A 22,659-nucleotide genomic window follows, 5' to 3' on the forward strand; every position below is an offset into this window, starting at 1 on the left:
TAATTAAATTTGATGAGAAAGGAAAGCGCGTGAGTCTTTACCCAAGAAAACCACGAGACAGATTGAGTGGTTCAGTTAGGTTTTGTAGTACAGTAGAAATGGAATAAAAGGGAACAGTAAAAAATGATTTCTTTTGGGTAAAAAGAGCCAAAATTATGAGAAATTAAAAGAATTGTGGCACAACCATTTCCTCGCAACAGGAAAATCCAAGAACTACATGTTCATGTGTATTTATGAAGACAAGGAATTTTCAGACACTTTATTAATACACCCACCCTCACCCCCACCCCCACCCCCACCCCCCCCTTGTTTAGAGAGAGAAAATGGGGAGAGGGAGAGTGGAGCTGAAGAGAATCGAGAACAAGATCAACAGACAGGTCACCTTTTCAAAGAGGAGAAATGGGCTGCTCAAGAAAGCTTATGAGCTTTCTGTGCTCTGCGATGCCGAAGTCGCCCTCATCATCTTCTCTAGCAGAGGAAAGCTCTATGAGTTTGGTAGTACTAGGTAAATGTTTCATTCATTTTTTACCAATTATTTATTTTTTTATGGGGGGCATGTTTTTGTGGATAGAAAGAAACTGTTCATGTGTTTACACAAATGTGTTAATGTTGCTTAGATTTGGGGTTTCTGGTAAAAAAGAAATTTTCTGGTTTGTTTTCTTGTGGGCTCTCTTCAGACAGCCTAAAAAAACATGCAAGATTGTTTTTTTTTGAAAAAAAAAATGCTAAAATAAACTAAGTATATTGTGTATGTGCATGTTCTTGAATTCTTTTGTTTTTTGAAAGAAGAAAAGAAAAAACTGGACTTTTCTGTTAGATTTTGCAGAGGTTTCAAATTTCGATTGGTTTGGAGTTGTACTTGTGCACTATACGTTGTCATTATCCACCGGTTTTTCCTCTTTTTTTGGGGATTTGAATTTTTTTTTTTATTTTCCATCATTTCATTTCATTGTGTTTCTTATCAAGATTGAAACTTTTTTATTTTGGGTTTTGCAATCGACACGTTTCATGCTGTTCTGGGAGTTCCCATGGAATAATAAATATCACAAAAAGAAAGGAAATAAAAAATAAAAAAAAGACAGCAGAAACTTCTTCAACCCTTCTCGGACCTCCGTGCAAGATCTAGGGTTTCTCTCTCCTCTTCTCTTTCTCTCTCTACTAACTATCTTTAATGCTTCACTTTTTTTTTTTTTTTTTTTTTTTTTGTGTGGGGCAAGTTGCAGAGTTTGTCTTCTCTTCTTACACCCTTTGATCTTGCGGTTTAATCGTCGTTGATTCAGCTTTTCTGACTCTGCGTCACACTCGGCTTTATCTTTCTAACACAAATTCTTGAAAGAAAGAAAGAAAAAAATGGTGAAAAATGCATGTGAATTATTGCATTTTTTGAGGGGGAACACTAGGCTCTTTGAGGGTTATGTGTTTTGGGGCAATTGGAGCATTTCTTGATGAAAGTTTTGCAAGGTCAGATTTTTTTTTTTTTTTTTTGGGTAATCTGAATTTCAGGCTTTTGTAGAAAGAGAAAACTGTAGCAACTAATTTGGTGAAACCTTTTTTTTTTTTTTTAATTTTTTCTTTGGAGAGTGTGAAGATTCTTGTAGTTTTTTCTGGTGTGATGATTCTTTTGTTTGTCGCAAGTTTTTTTTCTCAACCTTTCCGAGCAACAGATTCAATCTTACCTAGTACCAAAATGATTGAGGTAAATTTGGTTGTGGTGAATTTTTTTATTTTATTTTTCTTGCAGTTTGGATCTTAATTATGTTGCTATTTGTCCAAGAACTGATACTGATATTGTAAATTGATTGATGTAGACGACAATCATGGCTTATACATCTTTTTTTTCTTTTTTTTTTAAAATAAATTACTAGATTCCTAAAAGAATGGCGTAATAGCAGCCTTTTATTTCTATAATTCTCAAAAAAATTGACTTGTAGAAAAAATTGCACCACTGTTTTTGCTGGAATCAGAATCAAGACAGCCGTTTTTAGTAACCTCAGAGTAGCTTTTGACTTTGTGTTACAACACGGTCTTGAAAAACAGTAAATCTTGTTGTTTTTTTTAAGAAAAAAATGAGTTTTTTTTTTTTTTTCCCCATCAGAAAAATTACAAAAGTTGAGTAGCATTAATTTGAGAGATCAATATTGGTATTTAAGTGGATGGGAGTTTAATTTGGTAAATTGAGAAATCTCAAGAATTTGATTTATTGTATACTTTTGCAGCATGGCAAGGACCCTTGAACGTTACCACCGTTGCTGCTTTACTCCTCAAGACAATCCTGCTGAAACAGAAACACAGGTTTAATTGATTAAGTAATTAATTAATTAATTTCCAACTTATCAGTATATCTTAAGTTAATTACATGAGCTAATTTTAATTAATTTAGTGATAACAAAGTCTCATTAATTAACGGTTTCTTTCACCTACAGAGCTGGTACCATGAGGTCTCGAAATTGAAGGCCAAGTATGAATCCCTTCAACGGACACAAAGGTTCCCATTTGATTAATTTTCTGCACATTTTTCCAACTCATAATTAACAAGTGTGTGTGTGTGTGTGTGTGTTTCTTGACAATCGATTATTGAATTTTGGTATTTAGAGACAGTAATTTGCATTTGAGAAAGCAAATTACACGAGTTTGGTACTTATTTATGCTTGGATTAGCCATACGAGTAAGAGGGTTTTTTAGGACAGCAACTTAGATTGGTTTGAAAATTAAGACAAATATTTTCGACCTTGCAAAAGTAGGCCGCTAATTAATAAATAATGCATCTACAGGACAATTCTCGGCTCATTTTAAGAGTTTCGGGCTCATTCAAAACTAAAATTGGCAGAAAATTAATTTTTCTGGCTTGTATAAGTAGGACATTAATTAAAATGGGCCGAAGTTTCCTACTTTTGCAAGCTCGAAATTTTTCGTCTTAATTTCCAAATTAATCTAAAGAATCCTCCAACTTCACTATATGTGTGTGTGTGTGTGTGTTTGTTGTGACATGTATTATTTAATGGTTAAAAGGCACTTGCTTGGAGAAGATCTTGGCCCTCTGAGTATTAAGGAGTTACAAAATCTTGAAAAACAGCTTGAAGGGGCTCTTGCGCAGGCCAGGCAAAGAAAGGTACTTGATTCACATTTTATATATATTGATGGGAATTAAATAATATGATGAGAAAGTAAAATATTTAGGAATTTTTTCATGACCACAAAGTCATATACACTTGATGACTTTTGATGGGCTATCAGTAATTTTGTTTTCTTGAGAAACTGCTTAATTAATTACATACATGCTATGTAGTTTATTTAGCACTATGCATATTGGTGTAAGAGTAATATTCATTTGACATCTTTTTTAAAAGAAAACCATTTTCTTTTGCATGCAGATTAATAATTAAAATGAATAATATAAAACTTGAAATTGTCTACAGACGCAGATTTTGATGGAACAAATGGAAGAGCTGCGCAGAAAGGTAATTAATTTTGTTTGTTTTGAGAAATTAATATAGGCGACATATATTTAACAATCAATTGATACATGTCTGGTTACTTAATTTAATTTCTAGAAATAAAACATGTAGTACTATATTTCGAAATCCAAACTTAAAAATTCTTTGGCATTATTGTGAAATAAACAAATACTATTATTTTTGAGAACCTAAATAATCAATTAGATGAAGGAATTTGACATTCATTTTAATTGCCAAATCAGCTAAAAATTAACATTCAAAGTCTTGTATACGTGATTTAATTGTTCCTCTTGTTTTAAATAATCTCCCCCAAAAATATTTTGACATTATATTAAAAATATAAAAAAATCTAATCAGTAGATACATTGTTTAAATTTTTTAAGACAAAAAAAAAAACAATAAAATAATATATATAATTACAACTACATGATCACATATATATTCTTGCAGGAACGAGAACTAGGAGACATGAACAAGCAGCTGAAGATCAAGATTTCCCTAGAAATGTCATCGGTAAATTATAATTATTTACCATAAATACAAACTTTTAATCTTAATTTGTGACCAACATTTTTGTATAGTAGACACCTATACTATACTATTAAAATATTAAAAAACTAATATTTCAATTTAAAATCAGTTTCAAATTGATTTCAAAATTGAGTGACAACTTTAATTTGTAGTATATGTATATAAATGACCTTTGGAATCTTCAGCTCGACGTCGAGGGACAAGGCCTGAGAGGCCTTCCCTGTCCATGGAATCTGACCTCATCTGAAACCAGTAGCTTTCCACTTCAAATACAAGCTTCCAATCCCATGGAAATGGAGCCAGAACCTTTTCTGCAAATAGGGTATATATGATCAACTCCACTTTTTTTTTTGCTAAAATAATAAAATAAAATTGAAAAATTAAATAAATATTTTTGTTACAGGTATCATCACTATAATCTTGGAGAAGGGCCATCTGTTCCTAGAAGGATGGCTGTTGACAATAATATGATCCAAGGATGGACACTTTGACATTGCTTTTTCTTTCCATCTATCTTTGAATACTTATAAATATATGATTGTCTTAATTTTAATTTCAATATGGCTTGTCTTATTTTGGAATTTGCCTCAAAACTTTTATATATATGAAGTTGCACTTTTGATTTTAGTGACAATGAAATTTGTAAAGTGAACATATATATACTTTGATGCAAATGTTAGGTGCGGTTTTGATTGTTCTCATGAGATCTTGAAAGCCAATGTGTAAATTGTGTGATATACAAAAATTTAGAAATCTAATTTTAGGGACAAACAATTAATAGATAGTTGTGTTAGGTCGCTTGAAAAATATTTTCTTTTTTGGATAAATTTTCCTTATTAGATTGGTTTCCTATTTGATTAAATAGCGAGAAAAACTTGCCCTATATTGATGTTTCTACATAAGTTTGAATTAACCCTTCTATGTAATTTCATCTACTTTAAAAAAAATAAAAAAAAATTGGATTAATAAGGGCTTGCTTGACAAATATTCTCATTCTATCTATCTATTTTAATGTATGTGTAATTATGACATTGCATATAAATAGAGCAATTTGAATAAAATAGACATGGCATTAATGTTATTACTTAATTAGTAGGGTACATATATATAAGAACTTGACTAATTATGTTATTGACAATATTATATATGATCCAAGAAATGACACCTTAATTATGTGTTACCATCGATCCTTCAAATACTTATCAACTAGTATGCCCACTCTCACGGTGCGCAGACGTGAGATAGTAATATTTATAAAGTGTAATGATAATTATAATTATTAAATAATTTAAATATTTTATATATAATTTTAAATAAAAATAAAGTGAAATTATATTTAATTGTTAAAAAAAATATATTTAAGTATTGTGTTAATTTGCACGTTCTATAATTGTCTCACTTCAAATCTCTTAAATTTTTCAGGAAATACTTTTAGAAAATGGGGTAAGAAAGCTTTGCTTCCGGCAAAGTAAAACACGGTTTATGTATTGAAGAGCACTTTCAGAAACTTGAAGGTAGCTTCACTGTTTTGAGCTTTGCTACTTATGAAATCAAAGGGCCATCTCTTGCATTTCAATCCAAGCAATTCTTGTGGTCATTGTCATGATTGATCAAATTCCCCAATTAAGTTACCATCCTATATCTTATCTCAATTGGTAATAAAAATATACACAAAAACTTGTATTGGCCCGTCTCACGAGTCAAGATTAGTAAGACAACTACTGATATTCGAAACCAGACAGTATTTAGTGACATATTTATGTTTTTGTTTGAATTCGGATTCATCTTAAAGTTTGGAATTAAAAACCAATCTTACCAAATAAACTTTTGGAACTCAGAAATTTGAAGGTTGAAGGAGCATCATTTTGTAATTGGGTGATGTTATTTGGATCAATTTGATCTGGATCAAATGCAATAAATATTCAATTTTCTAAATAAAAAGATATTCTTATCCTTTATCTATATTTCATTGCATAATTTTATGTAATAATTTATATATATATATATATATATATATATATATATATATATATATATAGGGAGAGGTTCAGGAAAGAACCATAAATAAAAGAAGACCGAAGAACCATTTTCAGCCATTCGATCATCAAGATCTACGGTGGATGCATCATCTTGTTGGATGAATGCAGATCCTGGGTTCGAATCCTGAAGGGAGCATTTTTTTTTATTTTTTTGAGTGCATTAATTTTAACAGCGGATGCATTAATTTTTACAGTGAATGCATTAGATTTGATGGTTCTCCCGTTCTCACAAATAATGTAGTTCTCTCTAGAACCACACCCTATATATATATGTATATATATATTAATTGAACAATAATTCATCATTAAATTTTCTTTAAAGATCATCATTAAGTGGATATTTTTATTTTTAAAAGATGGTAATTTATTTAAATTAAAAAATACTATATATTTTTCATTACATTTTTAAAAATATGTTAAAATATTTAAATAAAATTATAATATATATAATTCAAATTTTGAACTTCATGTAATATATATAAAAAATGGCAAACTTTTATTAGGGGTATATATATAAGGTAAAACACATTTTTTTTTAAACAAACACATTTTCATTTTTAATTTTGTGACTGTTTTGTCCTCATTAATCCGGATCAATTTGATACAAATAGATTTACGTACCCTTCGTACTCTTATAAAAATAAAGGTAAAAATAGAAAGAGTAGTACAATTAAGATTTCCTAGATATGTGTGTGTAATTTCTCTAATTATCGATGTGTGTGTAATCATGTGAAATAAAGTTACATAATTTGGTGCAAGCCCAATTAAGTCAATGAATCAAGAAAAACAGTAACCACAAATACAAGTTAAGGTTGTGATAAATTAGCACCCAAGTCTAGAGCAAAAATCACCCAAATCATTTTCAGACATGATCTAAGATCCCATAATTGCTCATATTTCTTCTAAGATTTCCCAATCCAAATCCTATAGCATATAGACTAAGGAGTTAAGCTAAAGTCTATGATTATATTTCTAGTCTTACCATTCATGGAAAGCAATGTTTCTTCTCCTCATGCCTTCACCTACATCCTATTTATATGTCCCAACAACTCTTGTCAAATTACATGCACACACATGTTCCTCTCATATGCAGCAGTCCTCTTACTATGTCGATGAACAGCCGCCGTCGTCCGCCTCTTCTCCTACTCTACGTCGTCTTTGCAAGCGCCGTAGCTGCACAGGAGAATGTGAGGATCGGAGCTCTAACCAGTTTCTACTACTTTTGTTGTGAGTGATTTGTGTGGTGATTGAAGTGATTCGATTTTCAGGACTTCTACATAGTTTTCTTGAGAGACGGAGCCTCGAGCGAGAGATTGCTCGAGACACACCTCAATGTCCTCTCATCATTGAAGGGAAGGTTTGTGACCCCATTCTTGCATTTTTCTTCTTTACGAATGAACAAATAATTTTAAAGATCGTGTAATGGAAGACTCTTGCATCTGTTTCGTCTCTTTGATTTTGGTGGTGTTTGTATGTAGTGTGAATGAGGCTTCGGAGTCTCTTGTGTATAGCTACACCAAAAGCTTTAATGCATTTGCCGCAAAGCTGTCTCGAGACGAAGCCACGAAGCTATCAAGTATGTTTTGCTCCCGTTATGAATAAAAATAATTGTGTTTAAATATACGAGTTTTCACCGAATTATGATTTTTCATACATGAACTAAAAAATATGTTTCTAAATGCACGAACTTTCAATTGTTTTGATTTTTCACATGATTGTCAATTATCCCCAAACTAATGTTGAGGTCGACACATGAAATGTCTACATGGCTCAAAAGGCTTATGTAGTTGGTCCGTCTACGACGACATTAATTCGCTGCTTCAGCTAGCCACAACGGCATTAATTCGCTGAAAATTGACAATCATGTGAAAAATCAGACCAATTGTACGTTCGTGTATTTGAAGACAAAATCTTTAGTTCATATGCAAAATCAAAATTTGGTGAAAGTTCGTGTAGTTAAGCGCAATTACACCTTTCGCCCTTACATATATCTTCATCTTCTTCGTTTTGTCCTTGCATTGGTGTGATGATATGATGGAAAAAACTTCAGATATGGAAGAAGTGGTGTCGATTTTACCCAATCGATACCACAAACTACACACAACCAAGTCGTGGGAGTTTGTTGGACTCACTCCAAACTCAAGAAGGAACTCCAAAGTTGAGAGCAACATCATTGTAGGGCTGCTTGATACAGGTACAACACCATGAAGCATAATCCCATCTCTAGATAGGGATCTGATCATTTGTACCTTCACTACTACCAGGAATCACCCCAGATTCCGACAGCTTCAAGGACGACGGCCTCGGCCCGCCACCGGCAAAGTGGAAAGGGTGCTGTGCCCACTCAGCCAACTTCTCAGGATGCAACAAGTAAAACTACTTCAGTTTTCAAGCTAGAGATAGATATATGTTGTAGTTTGAAGGAAATTCATCTTTTTTTTACCTGGCTCTGAAGCAAGCTTATTGGAGCAAAGTACTTCAAGCTCGACAAACGGCCCGATCCCGACGACATCATGTCGCCCTTGGACACGGACGGGCACGGAACTCACACGTCGTCTACCCTAGCGGGAGTCCCCGTCCCGAATGCAAACCTGGGCGGCCTTGCACGGGGCACCGCACGCGGTGCAGTGCCCCGTGCTCGGGTGGCCATGTACAAGGTCTGCTGGGCCTCCTCCGGCTGCGCTGACATGGACATCCTCGCCGCGTTTGAGTCTGCCATATGTGATGGTGTCGACGTGATATCCATCTCCATAGGTGGCGTAACCGGGAGCTACACCTCGGACTCAATAGCAGTGGGCTCCTTCCATGCCATGAGGAAAGGGATCCTCACGGTGGCCTCAGCTGGCAACGATGGCCCGAATCATGGCTCCGTTGCAAACCACGCGCCTTGGCTCCTCACCGTCGGGGCTAGTGGGATGGATCGCCAGTTCAGGAGCAACGTCGTGCTCGGAAACGGACTCACGCTATCGGTAACTCTCTGCACCTTCCTTCCACCTCCCACTACCACTGTTCCATTGAAACACTGGCTCAAGTTCTTCTTGATTCAGGGAGTTGGGATAAGCACGTTCGAGCCGAGGCAGAAGCTGTATCCGCTTGCGAGTGGGATCGACACCGCCAAGAGCTCCGATACGAGGGAGGAGTCGCGCTACTGTCTTGAAAACTCCATGGATCCCAACAAGGTGAAGGGGAAGCTTGTCTACTGCAAACTAGGCTCCTGGGGTGCCGACTCCGTCGTCAAGAGCCTCGGAGGCGTCGGCACCTTCATTGAGAGCGACGCCTTTCTTGACGCTGCGCAGATCTTCATGGCTCCAGCAACCATGGTGAATTCCTCAGCAGGGAAAAGAATCAATGACTACATTCATTCAACAACGTACATTCCCTCCCACCTCCTTCATTGCTTCTATATATAATGTGTAGCATTCTTGGATTTTTTTTCACGCAATACTTACTTTGATTTATCTGGTGCAGAACACCATCTGCAGTTATACACAGATCAGAGGAAATCAAGATCCCAGCTCCTTTTGTAGCTTCATTTTCTTCAAGGGGTCCCAATCCAGGAACACAACATCTTCTCAAGGTAATAAATAGGAACTAACATCACTTCTTACCGCGCTTTTTCCAATGTCGTCTCTGACGAAAGCGACACCAACAGCCAGACATAACGGCTCCTGGGATCGACATCCTAGCGTCGTACACTCTCCTGAAGTCGCTAACCGGACTAAAAGGCGACACGCAGTATTCCAAGTTCACCTTCATGTCCGGTACGTCGATGGCATGCCCTCACGTAGCGGGCGTCGCGGCCTACGTGAAGTCGTTCCACCCCAACTGGTCTCCAGCAGCCATCAGATCTGCCATCATGACCACCGGTAATCTTGATTTTTTTGTCTTAGGCCAGCCCAACCCTAATTTTGAGTACTTGGGGGGGCCGGGCTGATTTTGTCAGCTCTACAACCAGTGCCATTGATAACTGAGTTCTATTCCTGCAGCAAAGCTTATGAGCTCCAGAGTGGACAAGGATGCTGAGTTCGCATACGGGGCGGGGCAGGTTAACCCGACGAGAGCAATCAGCCCTGGGCTGGTGTACGACATGGACGACATGTCATACATCCAGTTTCTGTGCCGTGAAGGCTACAACGGAACCGGCATCGGCAGTTTAGTTGGTCAGGGGCCGATAAACTGCTCGAAACTGGTTCCTGTAAGTGGCGAAGACGCGATCAACTATCCCAGTATGCAACTCGCCCTCAAGAGTCAGCAAGAACCTACCGTGGGAGTTTTCAGGCGGACGGTGGTGAACGTTGGCGCGCCTCGGTCAGTCTACAACGCCACCATCAGAGCTCCGGCAGGGGTGGAGATCGTGGTGAGCCCGGCCACACTCACCTTCTCTAAGGCGCTGCAGAGACGGAGCTTTAAAGTCGTGGTGAAGGCGAAGCCTATGCCCGATCGGGTTCTCGTCCTATCGGGCTCGCTCATATGGAGAAGCTCTCGTTACACAGTGAGGAGTCCTATTGCTGTATATAACCCATGGGCCAATTAGAGAAATTGAATTAATTCAAATAGAATTCTTTTATAGAAAGCCTGTAAATGTTCACATTTGAATAAAAGGGACCCTGTGAATTTCTGATCAGATACAAAATTGCCTTGATTGAGATCATTACAAAATAAAAAAATAAAAAAAAAATCTTCACTTATTGGCCTTCAGGAAAAAGAATTTCTGGAATAGATGATTCTTTTCTAGCAAGATCTAAATAAACTACACAAGCTAATACCCTTTTCAGAGTTGAGCTGGCACGAAGTCAAAGGTTGCGACGCGACTGTTTCGGGGGCGAGGTAATCTGTGAGTCACCTGCAATCTATGTTGGATATCAAGCCTTCTGTTTCCCTTTTTTAACTCTTTCAAGTTCCGATTCAGCTTCTTGGAGCGTTTCTTTTAAGGCCGATACTCTCTGCTCCACCTCCTCTAACGTCCCTCGTTGGATGCATGCTTCATATTGTGTCAAAAAATGTTGCGAAAATGCTTGCAATGCTTGAACTCCACAAACCTGTTCAATATCATCAAGTGCATATATATAAATATATCAGAGAGAGAGAGAGAGGTGGTAGGACTAGATCATAAAGCTCGGAAATCAAGCAACGCAGGAGTTGATGTTATGAAACTCTAGATGGCAACTCTCTTACAAAAAATGTTGATGAATATTTTATTGAAGTTTCGCATTCCTCAAAGCAAGTACCAATATGTGATATGGCATTTACAAAGTATCGACGACAAAAGCATCAATGCAATTAGTACCTCCTGGGGCAGCAATGGCAGCTTAGTTATGTTGAAGTCGTCATACAACACGTAGAACTGATCCAGATACTTCCGTTGCATTTGAATTCTAGCTTTGAGCAGTTTTGATTCAACAACTGAAACAAAGATCAAAACAAATTAATTTGATACATAAGAAAAGCCCCACAGCACTGATAATGAAATGTTCACCTTCTTCATCAAAAATTACTTGGTTAATAATGATATTATGAGTATCTATCTCAAATTTGGTAAGCTCCTGAACTAATCGTTCAGTTTCGTACAGAGACAGGAACTCGGGAATGCAAACACAGATGAAAGTAGTCAAATCCTGCCAGAAAAGAGCAGTACCGCATCAGGATATGTGCCCAATATCTAAGAAAGCATGAGAGAAATAAATCGTATACAATTTTATTTTGTATAAATAAATAAAAAGCTAGCTTCACCGACATAGATGGTGTTTTCACCAAGTTCTATCGGCTAACATAGTCCACTAACTGTAAGCAACTGTAGTGAGAATTGACCGTGTATATTCTTGCTCCAGTGGCCAGACAGTATTCAGGTAGAATGTATTATTAATGTGTTAAAAATCATAATCATCACTCAAGAGTTCACCAAAAATCATGTTAATCAAAATACACAGTATGAGGTAATGCTTTTAAGAAACTAAAACTGAACGAAGGAATTTCTCATTCATATGTCCTTGTAACAACACCGGAGAAATAAACCTCAGGTATAAAAAGCACCACATAAGCATTTGAGGTCTTACGGGATCCTTAAATTGCCTGTTTACTTGTTCGATCACATCTTTCATGCCTTCAAGCTTCCCCAAGACGTCGTCTTCACCAAAATCATCACCAACACCAAACATACGAGTCATCTGCATGAAAAGACAGAGAGCTACTTACTTTCCTACCAAGGAAACGAGCTAGAGGAAAGAAATAAAAAACCTAAAAGAACTCGTAAGGGTTTTCTGAAATATGATCAGCAAAATGGGTGAGTTTCATTTGTAACAAAATAAAAGATTGGACATTCAACAAGAAGAATTTTCTAAGGCAAAAGGTTGGAGCCATTCAGTTTAGACTTTAGAGAAAAGGAAAAAATGATTGTTAGAACTAAAATTGTTCTTTTCCACATATGTTGAAGTAGATGAATCCCATTTTCACTATCAGTGCCCATAGACAAGTCGCATAAAATAGACTGAACAAAGAAACTGAAAAGCAAAACAAATGCCTAAAGATAATTGACATCCTAGCACATGATCAAACTGATAAACAAACAAGACCTAATGAGAATACAGTAATAATAAATTGACAAGAACCCAATATGGATTTCGGATCTTACAGTCCACTTGCAGAAGTTCCACTGACTGCGTTGAATAGAAAATCCATGTCTAAAAATTCCATTGCACGCAGCTGATCCCCATTAATCATTGATTTTAGCATTTTATGCACTATCTACAAGCTTTTTATTTAGAGCCATTCACTACAAGTTTGCCTTAAGTCGCTGATTTAATTAAAAGTGCTATATTCAAGAATTCATGGTGAGACCTTCAAAAACATATTCAGAATTAGTATTATATTTTGAAAAGATTACTTGAGAAGTCAGTGTCCTCGTACCTGGCTGAACAATCCACCAAACTTACTCCTCAAACTCATCAACTTTGAAAGACCTTTCTCTAATGTCGAGGGAAATTGTAATAATCGAAGAGTGTGACCAGTTGGGGCTGTATCAAACACTATAACAGAATAATCCATAGTCTGCACTAGCCTGCAATTCAAATTCAACTCTAAGAATGAAGGAACAAATGTATATGAATCAGGCATGATAATTAAAGATAATGGCAACCATAGTTCCTCAGAAAATAACTTCTTCTGTTGTTGAGATTGAAACTGAAGAAGGGGTAAAGAGCTCGATATAAAGAAACTGAAGAAGGCATGATAGGACTCGAAAATAACTCCTGATTCTTAATCTCTGAAAGAAGTTGTTGTAATGATAAAGGCATTTATAAAAGGAACAAGCCAGCAACACTGACCATATGAGCAATCTTCTGTTGTTGTATTAAATATGGTTAAAAAAAATGAACATAGGTTATACTGGATTTTGTACTCCAAACTTGACGAGTAACTAAATCTAAAGTCACTCTATTATCACTGAGTCCTTGATTTAGATAGATATCGCGTCACAAGTTTACCAGAAATCGATAAACTGCTGCAAAATTTCCATCTCCAAAATATCAAATTTCTTATTTGTTTACCTGAACTGCTTAAGAGAGGGATAAGAACCTTTTCGATTGAATTAATATGCAGATCATAAACAGATAAAATAATCTGTCTACACCAAAAGCAAATGTAAGCTTTTGACTTGCATAGTTTAAGCACAAGCATGACATCAGACTTACTTGAGCATTTCTGCAAAACTCATAGCCTCATCGATTCCTGGGATCGAATTTGTCAAGTCTGACATAAACCCATCGGCCCCATCAGCACTAAGATTGTCTTCATTTTCCACATTAGGATCAACTTCCTAGAAGAAAAAAAGTCTATATCACTAGACAATACAACAGCATATATACTTGGCTATGCCAAACCTAGATTCAATTTAAAGTAAAATCTGCATATGCTCCACAAACTTGCTCCAATTAACATATCAATATGTCATAACAGAATTCTAAAGTATTTCAACAGATCAACATTGCATGATTAGAAAATAACAATCACAACAATTTCCAAGAAATTTGAAAACATGATCTATTAAATGAAAGGGACTCTTTATTCATCAATCAATGATGGGCCCTACTCATAGTTTAGACTCTCCATTTCAAGAAAAGAAAGTGAACTTCAGAATAATGCAGAGATGGATTCATCAAACAACAAATGAAAATATCAAAAAAATCACTTCGGGAGCGTTTACTTTTTACGATTGATAAGATATTGAGTATTTTTAGTCTCATTACTAGGCTAATCCTAAAAAATAAACATCCTTAGCGTCAACTTTTACATCATCATCTTTCATAAATTTACTAAAAGACTCAAAAAAAAATTCTCCCTTTTTTGCACGCTACGCCCAATTCACTTAACACGCCCAAAATTCAATATCCATAAACATAAAAAATGCATTGACACAAGATAGTAAATAGAAATGAGAGATGAATTTCCTCACCATTGCATACAAGTTTGTGAAGCCGGAAACGAGGGTGGGGGTCTTGGTGAACCTCTGCTGAAACGCATCGCTGAGGTTGTGGGCGGGGTCGGTGGAGATGATGAGCACAGATGGTCTAACGTTGGCCAGCAGAATCGACATGATTGAGCTGCATGTAGTCTTGCCGACTCCGCCTTTGCCGCCGACGAACACCCACTTGAGCGACTCCTGCTCCAGAATGTTCTTCACCGTGCCCTCCGGCATATCGTCGCTCGAACCCATCAATCAATCTTGATTGATTCTGCGATCCGAATTCACCCGTTTTTCTCGATCAATGCCTTGGCTGTTTTTCGGTGGGGAATTTACACAAACAGTTGGAGTGTGTGCTGCTTTTTTCTGAGATCTTGAGCCCTTTGTTGTTTTTGGTGGAAAATCATTTGCGAATTGCGATTACATCGATCAAAGAAGGTTTTCAATTTCACCGAATTAGCTAAATTATTCATTTAATTTGACACTAAGCTATTATAACCCGAATTAATAAGCACACAATTACTAATTTTTTAGATTATCCACAATTAAGAAGAAAAAGGAAAGGGGAGAGGAAAAGTTTAACAAAATCAAATAAAATAATTATTACACTAGCGCACCAAGAGTTGTTCGGTACTAATATTTCAAGCACAATTTTCTAAAAAAAATATATAATGATAATGATTTTTTCTTTCTTTCTTTTTTTTTAAGCTTTAATTGCCTAAAAGATAATGATTTTTTTTTTCATCAAATTCTAATTTTACAAACAAACTTTCGTATGTAATGCAATAATTATTAAATTATTGATTTAATCCGATTTTGATATCCATCAGAATTTCGGTTAAATTTACTATTAATATAACTAGTAGAATAATTGATGTGGCATAATCATTCTCGGATAGTAATCGGTTGACAGTAACGACGTTAACATTGTTTCATAAGAAACGATGTTAGTTATCGGCTAATCATGTCAGCAGTAAGTTTGACCGGAATTATAAATTTATAATTGATGTTTATAATATTGCTATACAATGCTCTGCTTTGAGAGAGTTATAATTGGTGCTAAATCATTGGAATCATGAGCCACAAGAAAGTTGAGTGATGTATGTGATAACATATTCCATGAATCAATGAATCATTTACATACCAAATTCCCCATGTAAAATGCAACAAATCTGCTGATATTGCACAGCAAGAGGCTTATATAAATACACAGCCTACAAATCTACAATTCCAATTTATCAGAATCATAAACCAAAAGAAGAAGAAGAAGAAAACTCATTTTCTATGTGGATCTAGAGGATGCTTCCATGGAAGCTGCAGCCTCGCGACGTGGGAGCAGCCACTGCTGCGAATGCTCGGAGGATTGAGGCGTGGTCGGAGGGGCGGCCTCGATGGATTCCTGCACCGAGAGGCGACATACTGGGCAGGTAGACTGCTTCCTAAGCCATATATCAATGCAGCATAGATGGAAACTATGCCCACATTTTGGCATAATTCTCAACACTTCCTTCTCTTGGTACTCTGACAAGCAAATGCTGCATCTGTGATTTCAGAATGAATTCAGTTTAAAATTTAAGCCAATCTTCTCAATCAACTATAAAGGAAGAACAACGACACGAAAAAGCCACGATGCAACTCACTGTGTGTTTTCCATCGAGCTGAATGCTTCGCGGTTGAACTTCATGGTAGGGATTGCTGCAACTACTACTGCTTCGAGGCCATTAATCCGATGCTCTGGCTGCCAAAAACAGGCATCCGGAATAGCTACGTTCAATCTTCAAGAATGCAGCAATAGCCACAAAGTGATGCAGATAGAAACCTCATGGCTCATAGCCTCAAACCATATGGAAAACTCACCAAGCTCAATTACAAGCCAATCTACTTCTTAGGGTGGGTGTTTGTCTGAGCTTATAACTTCTTAAAATAGTAACTTATAATCAATTTAAGAGAACTGTTTGGCAAAATAAACTCCTAAAAAGCTTATAACAAGCTCAATTATCCACACTTTGGCAACTTATAAGCTCTCTAAAATAAGCTTATCCAAATACCCTCTTACTCTTTTATGTAATTTTCAGTCAAAAGGGATGAAGATAAGTTTAACCAATACAAATTTTCATACACAAATGAGAATGTAAATTAGAGCCACAGAAAACACACATTTAGGTAAAGCAATTACACTACCATAAAAATCACATAGTGTTAACCAAACACTCAATCATTCGAATTCATGTGCAAGAACAGAAGGCAATTATCAAGATTGCAATGATCATAGGTAATTAGCTAGCTAGCCCAACTACTCAATCTAAAGACCAGCAAAATACACACACATATCACCATATGACAGAATTCTAGAAGGAATTGCAGAATGCAATAACATGGGATAGACAATACCAGCTCAAGATCGTTTCTTGAATCAATCTCCAACATTTGCTGCGCCTCCATGCGGCGGAGCCGCCCGCAGATGAGTCTAGTGCAGACAAAAACAATGAAAGTTGCACTCATTCCAAACCCAATAATTGTGGTGATCAGATTCATCCCAGACCCTAACATAACACCACACCTATTTTCTTCAATCCCAGCTCTATGAAGAAGACAGGGCAAATTAACAAGAATCCAAGATTAAGATTCAAGAGGGGGAAAAGACTACTTTTTTCATCTGAAAGTCAACTATTAGGTGAGAAATCCAGTGAAAGGAAAAGGAAAATCAACTGCAAAATAGGCAAGTAAAGCCCACATCAAGAATTCTCAAGAAATGGGTGAGGGGAAAAGATTGTAATCTTGTGGGAGCCAATGAGGAGACATTACACATCTTTAGAAGCAGCAAGAAGAAAGGCCAAATGAGTGAATACACCAACAGAAAGCCAATAATTATACACGGATATAATAAGAAATAAAACCCCCAATAAGATAAAGACAGGTTCCCCAAGAATCGGCACTAATCAAGATTCAGAAAAAAATGGGATCTTGATTAATCAATCAATCCCTTGGGATGAGAATGAAAGAGGTGCTAAGAAAGTCTTCGTCTTTGGATTGAGTTGGAGCTCTGTTTGTGCACTTGCATTTTTTCAGTAGGGTCCACTTGCTGGGACCCACCGTTTTTTCCATCAAACAGTTGGTGGGCGAGAAATCTTTCTTTGGAAAATGGCGGCTAAAGGGACTGTGTGGAAAAGGTCTGATTCTTGTGAGATTCAAAAAAAACTTTTGTCTTTGTTAATCTATAACTTTCATTATTGCATATGTGGCCTACAATAGGTTCCTTTATTTGATTCGTCCGATTTAAGAAACTTACGATAAAAAAAAAAAGTTGTAGTTGGTGGGATAATTCTATAATATTATTGTTAGGTAAAAGTTTTTTCTCTTGAATGGAAGAAGAAAAGGAGATTTTTGCTTAATTTGAAGCAACGTTTTTTCTTAAAAATATTCGTTTCAAAAAAATATTAATTTAATTAAAGCATTAATTACAATACTTGAGATAAGATCAAGACTTGGGTCAATTTTTAAACGTTTGATTTGGTGATGACACAAATAAAATCTATAAAATTGACGGATGATAAATAATTGACGGTGATAAATTATTAAATAAATAATTTATTTAATTTTAGGGTGATAAACAATCATCCAATTGAATGATTGAAATATAAGGCCGAATTATTCATCGCAGGTGAAATCATACAAACCAAACACTTAATTAAGTTGAATTATTTTATCAATCAAATCTTATTTAGTTTAAATTTATCATAAGAAAATATGAGAAAATTTTATCTCACTGTCTTTCTTAATCTCGTGATATTATCATATCGCTACCCTGTAATAATATTATCATAAATTGAAGTGAATGAGAAAAAAAAAATTGTACGATTATTTTTCCATCGCTCAAAGAAATAAAAGCATCGTGAATCTTGTTGTCAGTTCATATATTGAATAGCTGCATAACAATAATATTAATTATAAAGTGCAATAAATTGAAAAACAATGATAAAATATTTATCGAAATAATTTAGATATTAAAATAACCAGTAAGTATAATTTTAAAATCGAGCTTTTCTAATACCTCATTTTCGATGCATAAGTATAATACTAGCTCAATTTACCCTTTTATTTCCTCATGTGTAGGAAATAATTTATACAAGAAGATAATATCTTTTCAGAAATTGGTTGGTGGCTCATAAAGTTCAATTTTTGTTGCTTACTGTTTGGATGATCATCATGCAATGTTATTAATTGAACATAATTGTTTGGGACTCATCACTCATCACTCATCACTCATCACTCATCACTCATCACTCATCACTCATCACTCATCATACCTAACAAGGTGTCGGTGTGCTTGACCCATATAATTCGAAATTATATATATTTTTTGTAATTTCTACGATTTTTTTAAGTATATAAATTAGTGGTACGATTTTTTGTTATTAATTATACCTAATAGTTATAAATAAACGCTTGCTTTACTAATTACTACAAGTGGTTTTTATAAATCTATTAAAGATAACAAACCAAAAGAAAGGACAGTCGTTTTGGATCCCCCAAATAATTCCATTCGAATATATCATTACTTCAAATTAAAATACTACTCTGTAATTGTATGTACAAATACAATAGACTAAAACAAGTCGCCTTAAATTTGTCGATATTGATATCTTTTGTTACATCAAATTACTTGAGTTTCCGGTTAGAGCATCTCCAATAATATATTTTGCCCCAAAATAACAATACAATTTTAGTACCAAAAATTTGGAAAAATACATCGAATCGGTACTCCCTTTGTCCCACGAATCTTAACACGTTTAGTTTCGTCACGAGAATTAAGGAGTTATAAATTAATGTTTTAAATGTGTAATTAATAAAGTATAAAAGTGATAAAGTATGAGAGAGAAGGTAATAAAAGTGATAAAGTAGGAGATAGAAGGTAATAATTACTCCCTCCGTCCACAATTTAAAGCCCTACTTCCCCTTAAATTTTTGTCCACAAATTAAAGCTTTATTCTGCTTTTTGTACCTTTTTACTCTCCCTCTTTATTTAAAATTACTACCATTTGCCACTAATGGACTCACCTTACAACACATTTATTATTTTTATATACTATATTTATTACACTTTATCACTAGTGGACCCACCACACAACACCTTTAACACTTTAGTCAACTACTTTATCACTTTAGTCAACTACCATTTTATTTCATCCACATCACCATTTTTAGCTTTCTTAGTCTCCGTGCCCACATCAAAGTGGGGCTTTAAATTGTGGACGGATGGAGTATTATTTTATTTGGAAATGTGTCACATGGGACGGTCTAAAAGGGAAAACGTATCAAGATTCGTGGGACGGAGGAAGTATATGATAATATGACTTTATTATGTTTTTAGCCCAATAATTGTAATATAATGATGATAAGCCCAATCATGTGGTTAGGGCCTCGAGGCCCAAATTGTGAAGGCCCAAAAACCTCACTCTAAAATCTAAAGCCCTCATTTCATTTCAATTTCTTTACCTCACCTCTTACTTCTAGGGTTTCTCAACATCAATCCAGCTGCAAAGGGAGGCGCCAAGGTAGCAGATCTACAATCTTATTCTCTGTATTTTATTGCTTAAGAATAATGTCAATTTTATGATTAATTCAAAGCAAAACTCGTCCTTGTAAGAAATGGAAGGTTATGGGAATTGACTTCTATTTTCGCAGGGATTTTTGAAAAAAATTCAGGATCATGAAGCCTATATTTTGCGGGAATCTGGACTTTGACGCTCGGCAATCCGACGTTGATCGCCTTTTCAGAAAATATGGGAGGGTGGATCGCGTAGATATGAAATCTGGTAAGAGATTTAGTACATATATTTGGTTGTGGTTTTTTGAAGTAGCTCGTCTCTCGAATTCTGTAGCACTAGATCAGTACATTCGGTGGAATTGGGATATAATCCGCTTCCGTGATTGACCTCCAACATTGCAACCGTTGTATTCCACTCGATGAAGCATCTAGGAAAGCTTGTAATGTCAATGAAGACTTAAAAAATATGTTTTTGGATGGATGAAAGGGGAGAAATGAGTGATTGTTAGCATTAATTATTGTTTTGCTTAAAAAGTAAGATCTTCGTAGATATTGCAATGCAAACGTATATTCTCTCAACTAATTATAATAGAAAAAGGAATGTTTAGCTCGTGTTCTTTATAAGAGGAGAGCGCTTTTGTTTTTTACTAAGGTGAAGCTTCGAGCTCAATAGTTTCTTTCGCGCAGGATTACTTGGATATTCCTTGGTCTTCCTGGATGGATGGTTCAATCTGCTTTAATTTTCTGGCTTGTGCCCAAGATACATGTTTGTGTCTGTCCGAAAGAATCGATATTTCTGCCATGCTCTACCATTCCACACTACCTGTAGATCATTCACTTTTGTATTCCACATCACTTTGCCCAGTCATCGATTTCCAACATGTTTCGACATAGATTCATGTTCAATTCGGATCCAGTGGCAGGTGTTATGTTCTCTTCATACAAAAGTTTTTCCCTTTCATCTCCGTCTGATTTGCAGGGGTTTTGAATGTTGTAATTGTTCACCTAGCATCATTCGGTTATACTGTGTTTGCAGAAGGTGTCTTAACATAATCGTTTGTCTTCCAGCTGAAGTCTAGGCTTGTTTTCTTTAACTCTATTTGGCTTTATAGGATTCTGCTTCGTCTATATGGAAGATGAGCGGGATGCAGAGGATGCGATCCGGAAGCTTGACAGGATAGAGTTTGGCAGGAAAGGGCGCAGACTTCGTGTTGAGTGGACCAAGGTTTGTATGGTTTTCTTTGTTATTTAATGCTAAATGGTATAAGATTATTGTTGATCCTGTTTTATGACCGAATGAAGTCTGTTTTTATTTTATCTGCAGCAAGAGCGTGGTAGCAGAAGGCCTGATAGCTCCAGAAAATCTTCTTCCAGCGCACGACCTTCAAAGACTTTATTCGTCATAAACTTTGATCCTATCAATACTAGGACCAGGGACATTGAAAGATATTTTGAGCATTATGGAAAAATATCCAATGTCAGGATCAGAAGAAATTTCGCTTTTGTGCAGTATGAGATGCAGGAAGATGCAACCCGGGCATTAGAGGAGACTCACTTAAGGTCCGGAAAGAATTCATCTATTGTCTAGTTTTTGTTTCTCACATGATTGGCCATTTAAGCATTCCTCTCCATTTCATTCCTTTACTCAAGTTTGTTTTAAGAGTTGATAACTTTTTATTTGAGGCTCTTTAAGAATTAGAACTTAGAAGAAGGTCATAGCATTTCATATTTTTGCATTCAAACCCCAGATCATAGTTTCTTAAAGCCGGACGCCAAAACTGCCCTACCTGATACTATTCTTGCTTTGCAGCAAGTTCATGGATAGAGTGATATCAGTGGAATATGCAATTCGGGAGGATGATGACAAAAGAAATGGGCACAGCCCTGATGGAAGAGGGCGTGATGCGTCCCCTGATAGAAGAAACTATGATCGGAGACGTTCCCCAAGTCCCTATCAAAGGGATAGGGGTAGTCCTGACTATGGACATGGATCTGTACCGAATTCTAGGTCAGAGCGAAGAGGCAGTCCTCAATATGGAAGAGCAGAAAGCCCTGCCAATGATAGATACAACAGGTCATTATTTTTCATCTCTAGCATTTGTTACTTTCTGCATAGTTTCTGTGGCTGAAGACTAATTAAATTGCCTTATCTTGACATGTTTAACATGCAGCCGTTCGCCTCCTCCTCCACGTGAAAGGTCTCGATCTCGATCTTGAGAAGGAAGAACGGTGTCGGTAGCCTTTGGTAGCATCTATTTTCAATCGTTCTTCCCTGCAAATTTCTCCAAGTGTTTTTCTAGTTATTGTCAAACTTTGGGTAGAATGTTGTAACCTATGCAGATCATAATTCTTACTTAGGTCAGCCTGTTCTAGTTGATCTTGGATTTCATGGTAAAATTGATGTCGTAGCATACTATCATTTGATCCCTTTGAAGTCGCTGTGGCTTGTTTGATTTGGTTTATAGTTTATAAAATATGGTTTCAATAATGCTTCGTAAGAGTGTTCTTTTCGTCATTTTAAGACATTTTGCAAGAATGTGTTTTTTCGTTTTTTAATACTCCCTTCGTCCACCAAAGATGTTCATCAAAGATATGCCACTTTACTTTCGGCACGGGTTTTAATAAAATGTG

General features: G+C 35.9%; 5 protein-coding genes across 6 annotated transcripts; 3 read left to right on the forward strand and 2 right to left on the reverse strand.

Annotated features, from left to right (window-relative positions):
• The first annotated feature begins 190 nt into the window (after nucleotides 1-190).
• LOC131020712 (agamous-like MADS-box protein MADS3) lies at nucleotides 191-4,690 on the forward strand. The gene is made up of 8 exons (XM_057949708.1): nucleotides 191-505; nucleotides 2,217-2,292; nucleotides 2,424-2,485; nucleotides 3,010-3,109; nucleotides 3,417-3,458; nucleotides 3,906-3,968; nucleotides 4,172-4,308; nucleotides 4,390-4,690. Exons 1-8 carry the CDS (start codon nucleotides 324-326, stop codon nucleotides 4,475-4,477), a joined length of 750 nt encoding a protein of 249 aa, XP_057805691.1. The 5' UTR covers nucleotides 191-323; the 3' UTR covers nucleotides 4,478-4,690.
• Nucleotides 4,691-7,029: 2,339 nt separating this feature from the next.
• On the forward strand, nucleotides 7,030-10,658 carry LOC131020650 (subtilisin-like protease SBT4.14). Its single transcript, XM_057949603.1, has 10 exons — nucleotides 7,030-7,212; nucleotides 7,294-7,382; nucleotides 7,504-7,601; nucleotides 8,076-8,219; nucleotides 8,290-8,395; nucleotides 8,481-8,994; nucleotides 9,073-9,395; nucleotides 9,494-9,602; nucleotides 9,678-9,891; nucleotides 10,012-10,658. Exons 1-10 carry the CDS (start codon nucleotides 7,063-7,065, stop codon nucleotides 10,557-10,559), a joined length of 2,295 nt encoding a protein of 764 aa, XP_057805586.1. The 5' UTR covers nucleotides 7,030-7,062; the 3' UTR covers nucleotides 10,560-10,658.
• On the reverse strand, nucleotides 10,570-15,145 carry LOC131020688 (ATPase GET3A-like). Its single transcript, XM_057949673.1, has 7 exons — nucleotides 14,472-15,145; nucleotides 13,711-13,835; nucleotides 12,929-13,079; nucleotides 12,079-12,189; nucleotides 11,502-11,640; nucleotides 11,313-11,428; nucleotides 10,570-11,064 (listed from the first exon to the last, which is right to left on the reverse strand). The coding sequence occupies exons 1-7, from the start codon at nucleotides 14,730-14,732 to the stop codon at nucleotides 10,888-10,890; spliced, it is 1,080 nt and encodes a 359-aa protein (XP_057805656.1). The 5' UTR covers nucleotides 14,733-15,145; the 3' UTR covers nucleotides 10,570-10,887.
• A 426-nt stretch (nucleotides 15,146-15,571) lies between these two features.
• On the reverse strand, nucleotides 15,572-17,707 carry LOC131020730 (RING-H2 finger protein ATL67-like). Its single transcript, XM_057949740.1, has 3 exons — nucleotides 16,872-17,707; nucleotides 16,121-16,218; nucleotides 15,572-16,021 (listed from the first exon to the last, which is right to left on the reverse strand). The coding sequence occupies exons 1-3, from the start codon at nucleotides 17,028-17,030 to the stop codon at nucleotides 15,763-15,765; spliced, it is 516 nt and encodes a 171-aa protein (XP_057805723.1). The 5' UTR covers nucleotides 17,031-17,707; the 3' UTR covers nucleotides 15,572-15,762.
• Nucleotides 17,708-19,896: 2,189 nt separating this feature from the next.
• LOC131020707 (serine/arginine-rich splicing factor RS41-like) lies at nucleotides 19,897-22,516 on the forward strand. Of its 2 annotated transcripts, none has more exons than XM_057949699.1 (6): nucleotides 19,897-20,035; nucleotides 20,166-20,296; nucleotides 21,141-21,253; nucleotides 21,353-21,588; nucleotides 21,839-22,102; nucleotides 22,200-22,516. In XM_057949699.1, the coding sequence occupies exons 2-6, from the start codon at nucleotides 20,191-20,193 to the stop codon at nucleotides 22,243-22,245; spliced, it is 765 nt and encodes a 254-aa protein (XP_057805682.1). In that variant the 5' UTR covers nucleotides 19,897-20,035; nucleotides 20,166-20,190; the 3' UTR covers nucleotides 22,246-22,516. The 2 variants fall into 2 exon arrangements, with proteins under 2 accessions (XP_057805682.1, XP_057805681.1); XM_057949698.1 differs by lacking the exon at nucleotides 19,897-20,035 and adding an exon at nucleotides 20,716-20,951.
• The last annotated feature ends 143 nt before the right edge of the window (nucleotides 22,517-22,659 follow it).

Source organism: Salvia miltiorrhiza, chromosome 4, assembly GCF_028751815.1.
Source record: "Salvia miltiorrhiza cultivar Shanhuang (shh) chromosome 4, IMPLAD_Smil_shh, whole genome shotgun sequence".
Taxonomy (NCBI): Eukaryota; Viridiplantae; Streptophyta; class Magnoliopsida; order Lamiales; family Lamiaceae; genus Salvia; species Salvia miltiorrhiza.

Excerpts from the sequence above, each read along its gene's own strand:
- LOC131020712 (XM_057949708.1), top strand. The coding sequence starts at position 324 with ATGGGGAGAGGGAGAGTGGAGCTGAAGAGAATCGAGAACAAGATCAAC. Across the intron at positions 2,486-3,009 it reads TCCCTTCAACGGACACAAAG|GCACTTGCTTGGAGAAGATC; the intron begins GTTCCCATTTGA and ends AATGGTTAAAAG. Across the intron at positions 3,110-3,416 it reads CGCAGGCCAGGCAAAGAAAG|ACGCAGATTTTGATGGAACA; the intron begins GTACTTGATTCA and ends AATTGTCTACAG.
- LOC131020650 (XM_057949603.1), top strand. The coding sequence starts at position 7,063 with ATGTCCCAACAACTCTTGTCAAATTACATGCACACACATGTTCCTCTC. Across the intron at positions 7,213-7,293 it reads CCGTAGCTGCACAGGAGAAT|GACTTCTACATAGTTTTCTT; the intron begins GTGAGGATCGGA and ends TTCGATTTTCAG. Across the intron at positions 7,602-8,075 it reads CGAAGCCACGAAGCTATCAA|ATATGGAAGAAGTGGTGTCG; the intron begins GTATGTTTTGCT and ends AAAAAACTTCAG.
- LOC131020688 (XM_057949673.1), bottom strand. The coding sequence starts at position 14,732 with ATGGGTTCGAGCGACGATATGCCGGAGGGCACGGTGAAGAACATTCTG. Across the intron at positions 13,080-13,710 it reads AGTTTTGCAGAAATGCTCAA|GCTAGTGCAGACTATGGATT; the intron begins GTAAGTCTGATG and ends TTTGAATTGCAG. Across the intron at positions 12,190-12,928 it reads TTGGTGGATTGTTCAGCCAG|ATGACTCGTATGTTTGGTGT; the intron begins GTACGAGGACAC and ends CTTTTCATGCAG.
- LOC131020730 (XM_057949740.1), bottom strand. The coding sequence starts at position 17,030 with ATGTTAGGGTCTGGGATGAATCTGATCACCACAATTATTGGGTTTGGA. Across the intron at positions 16,219-16,871 it reads CAAGAAACGATCTTGAGCTG|CCAGAGCATCGGATTAATGG; the intron begins GTATTGTCTATC and ends TGTTTTTGGCAG. Across the intron at positions 16,022-16,120 it reads AGCTCGATGGAAAACACACA|ATGCAGCATTTGCTTGTCAG; the intron begins GTGAGTTGCATC and ends CTGAAATCACAG.
- LOC131020707 (XM_057949699.1), top strand. The coding sequence starts at position 20,191 with ATGAAGCCTATATTTTGCGGGAATCTGGACTTTGACGCTCGGCAATCC. Across the intron at positions 20,297-21,140 it reads TCGCGTAGATATGAAATCTG|GATTCTGCTTCGTCTATATG; the intron begins GTAAGAGATTTA and ends TTGGCTTTATAG. Across the intron at positions 21,589-21,838 it reads TTAGAGGAGACTCACTTAAG|CAAGTTCATGGATAGAGTGA; the intron begins GTCCGGAAAGAA and ends CTTGCTTTGCAG.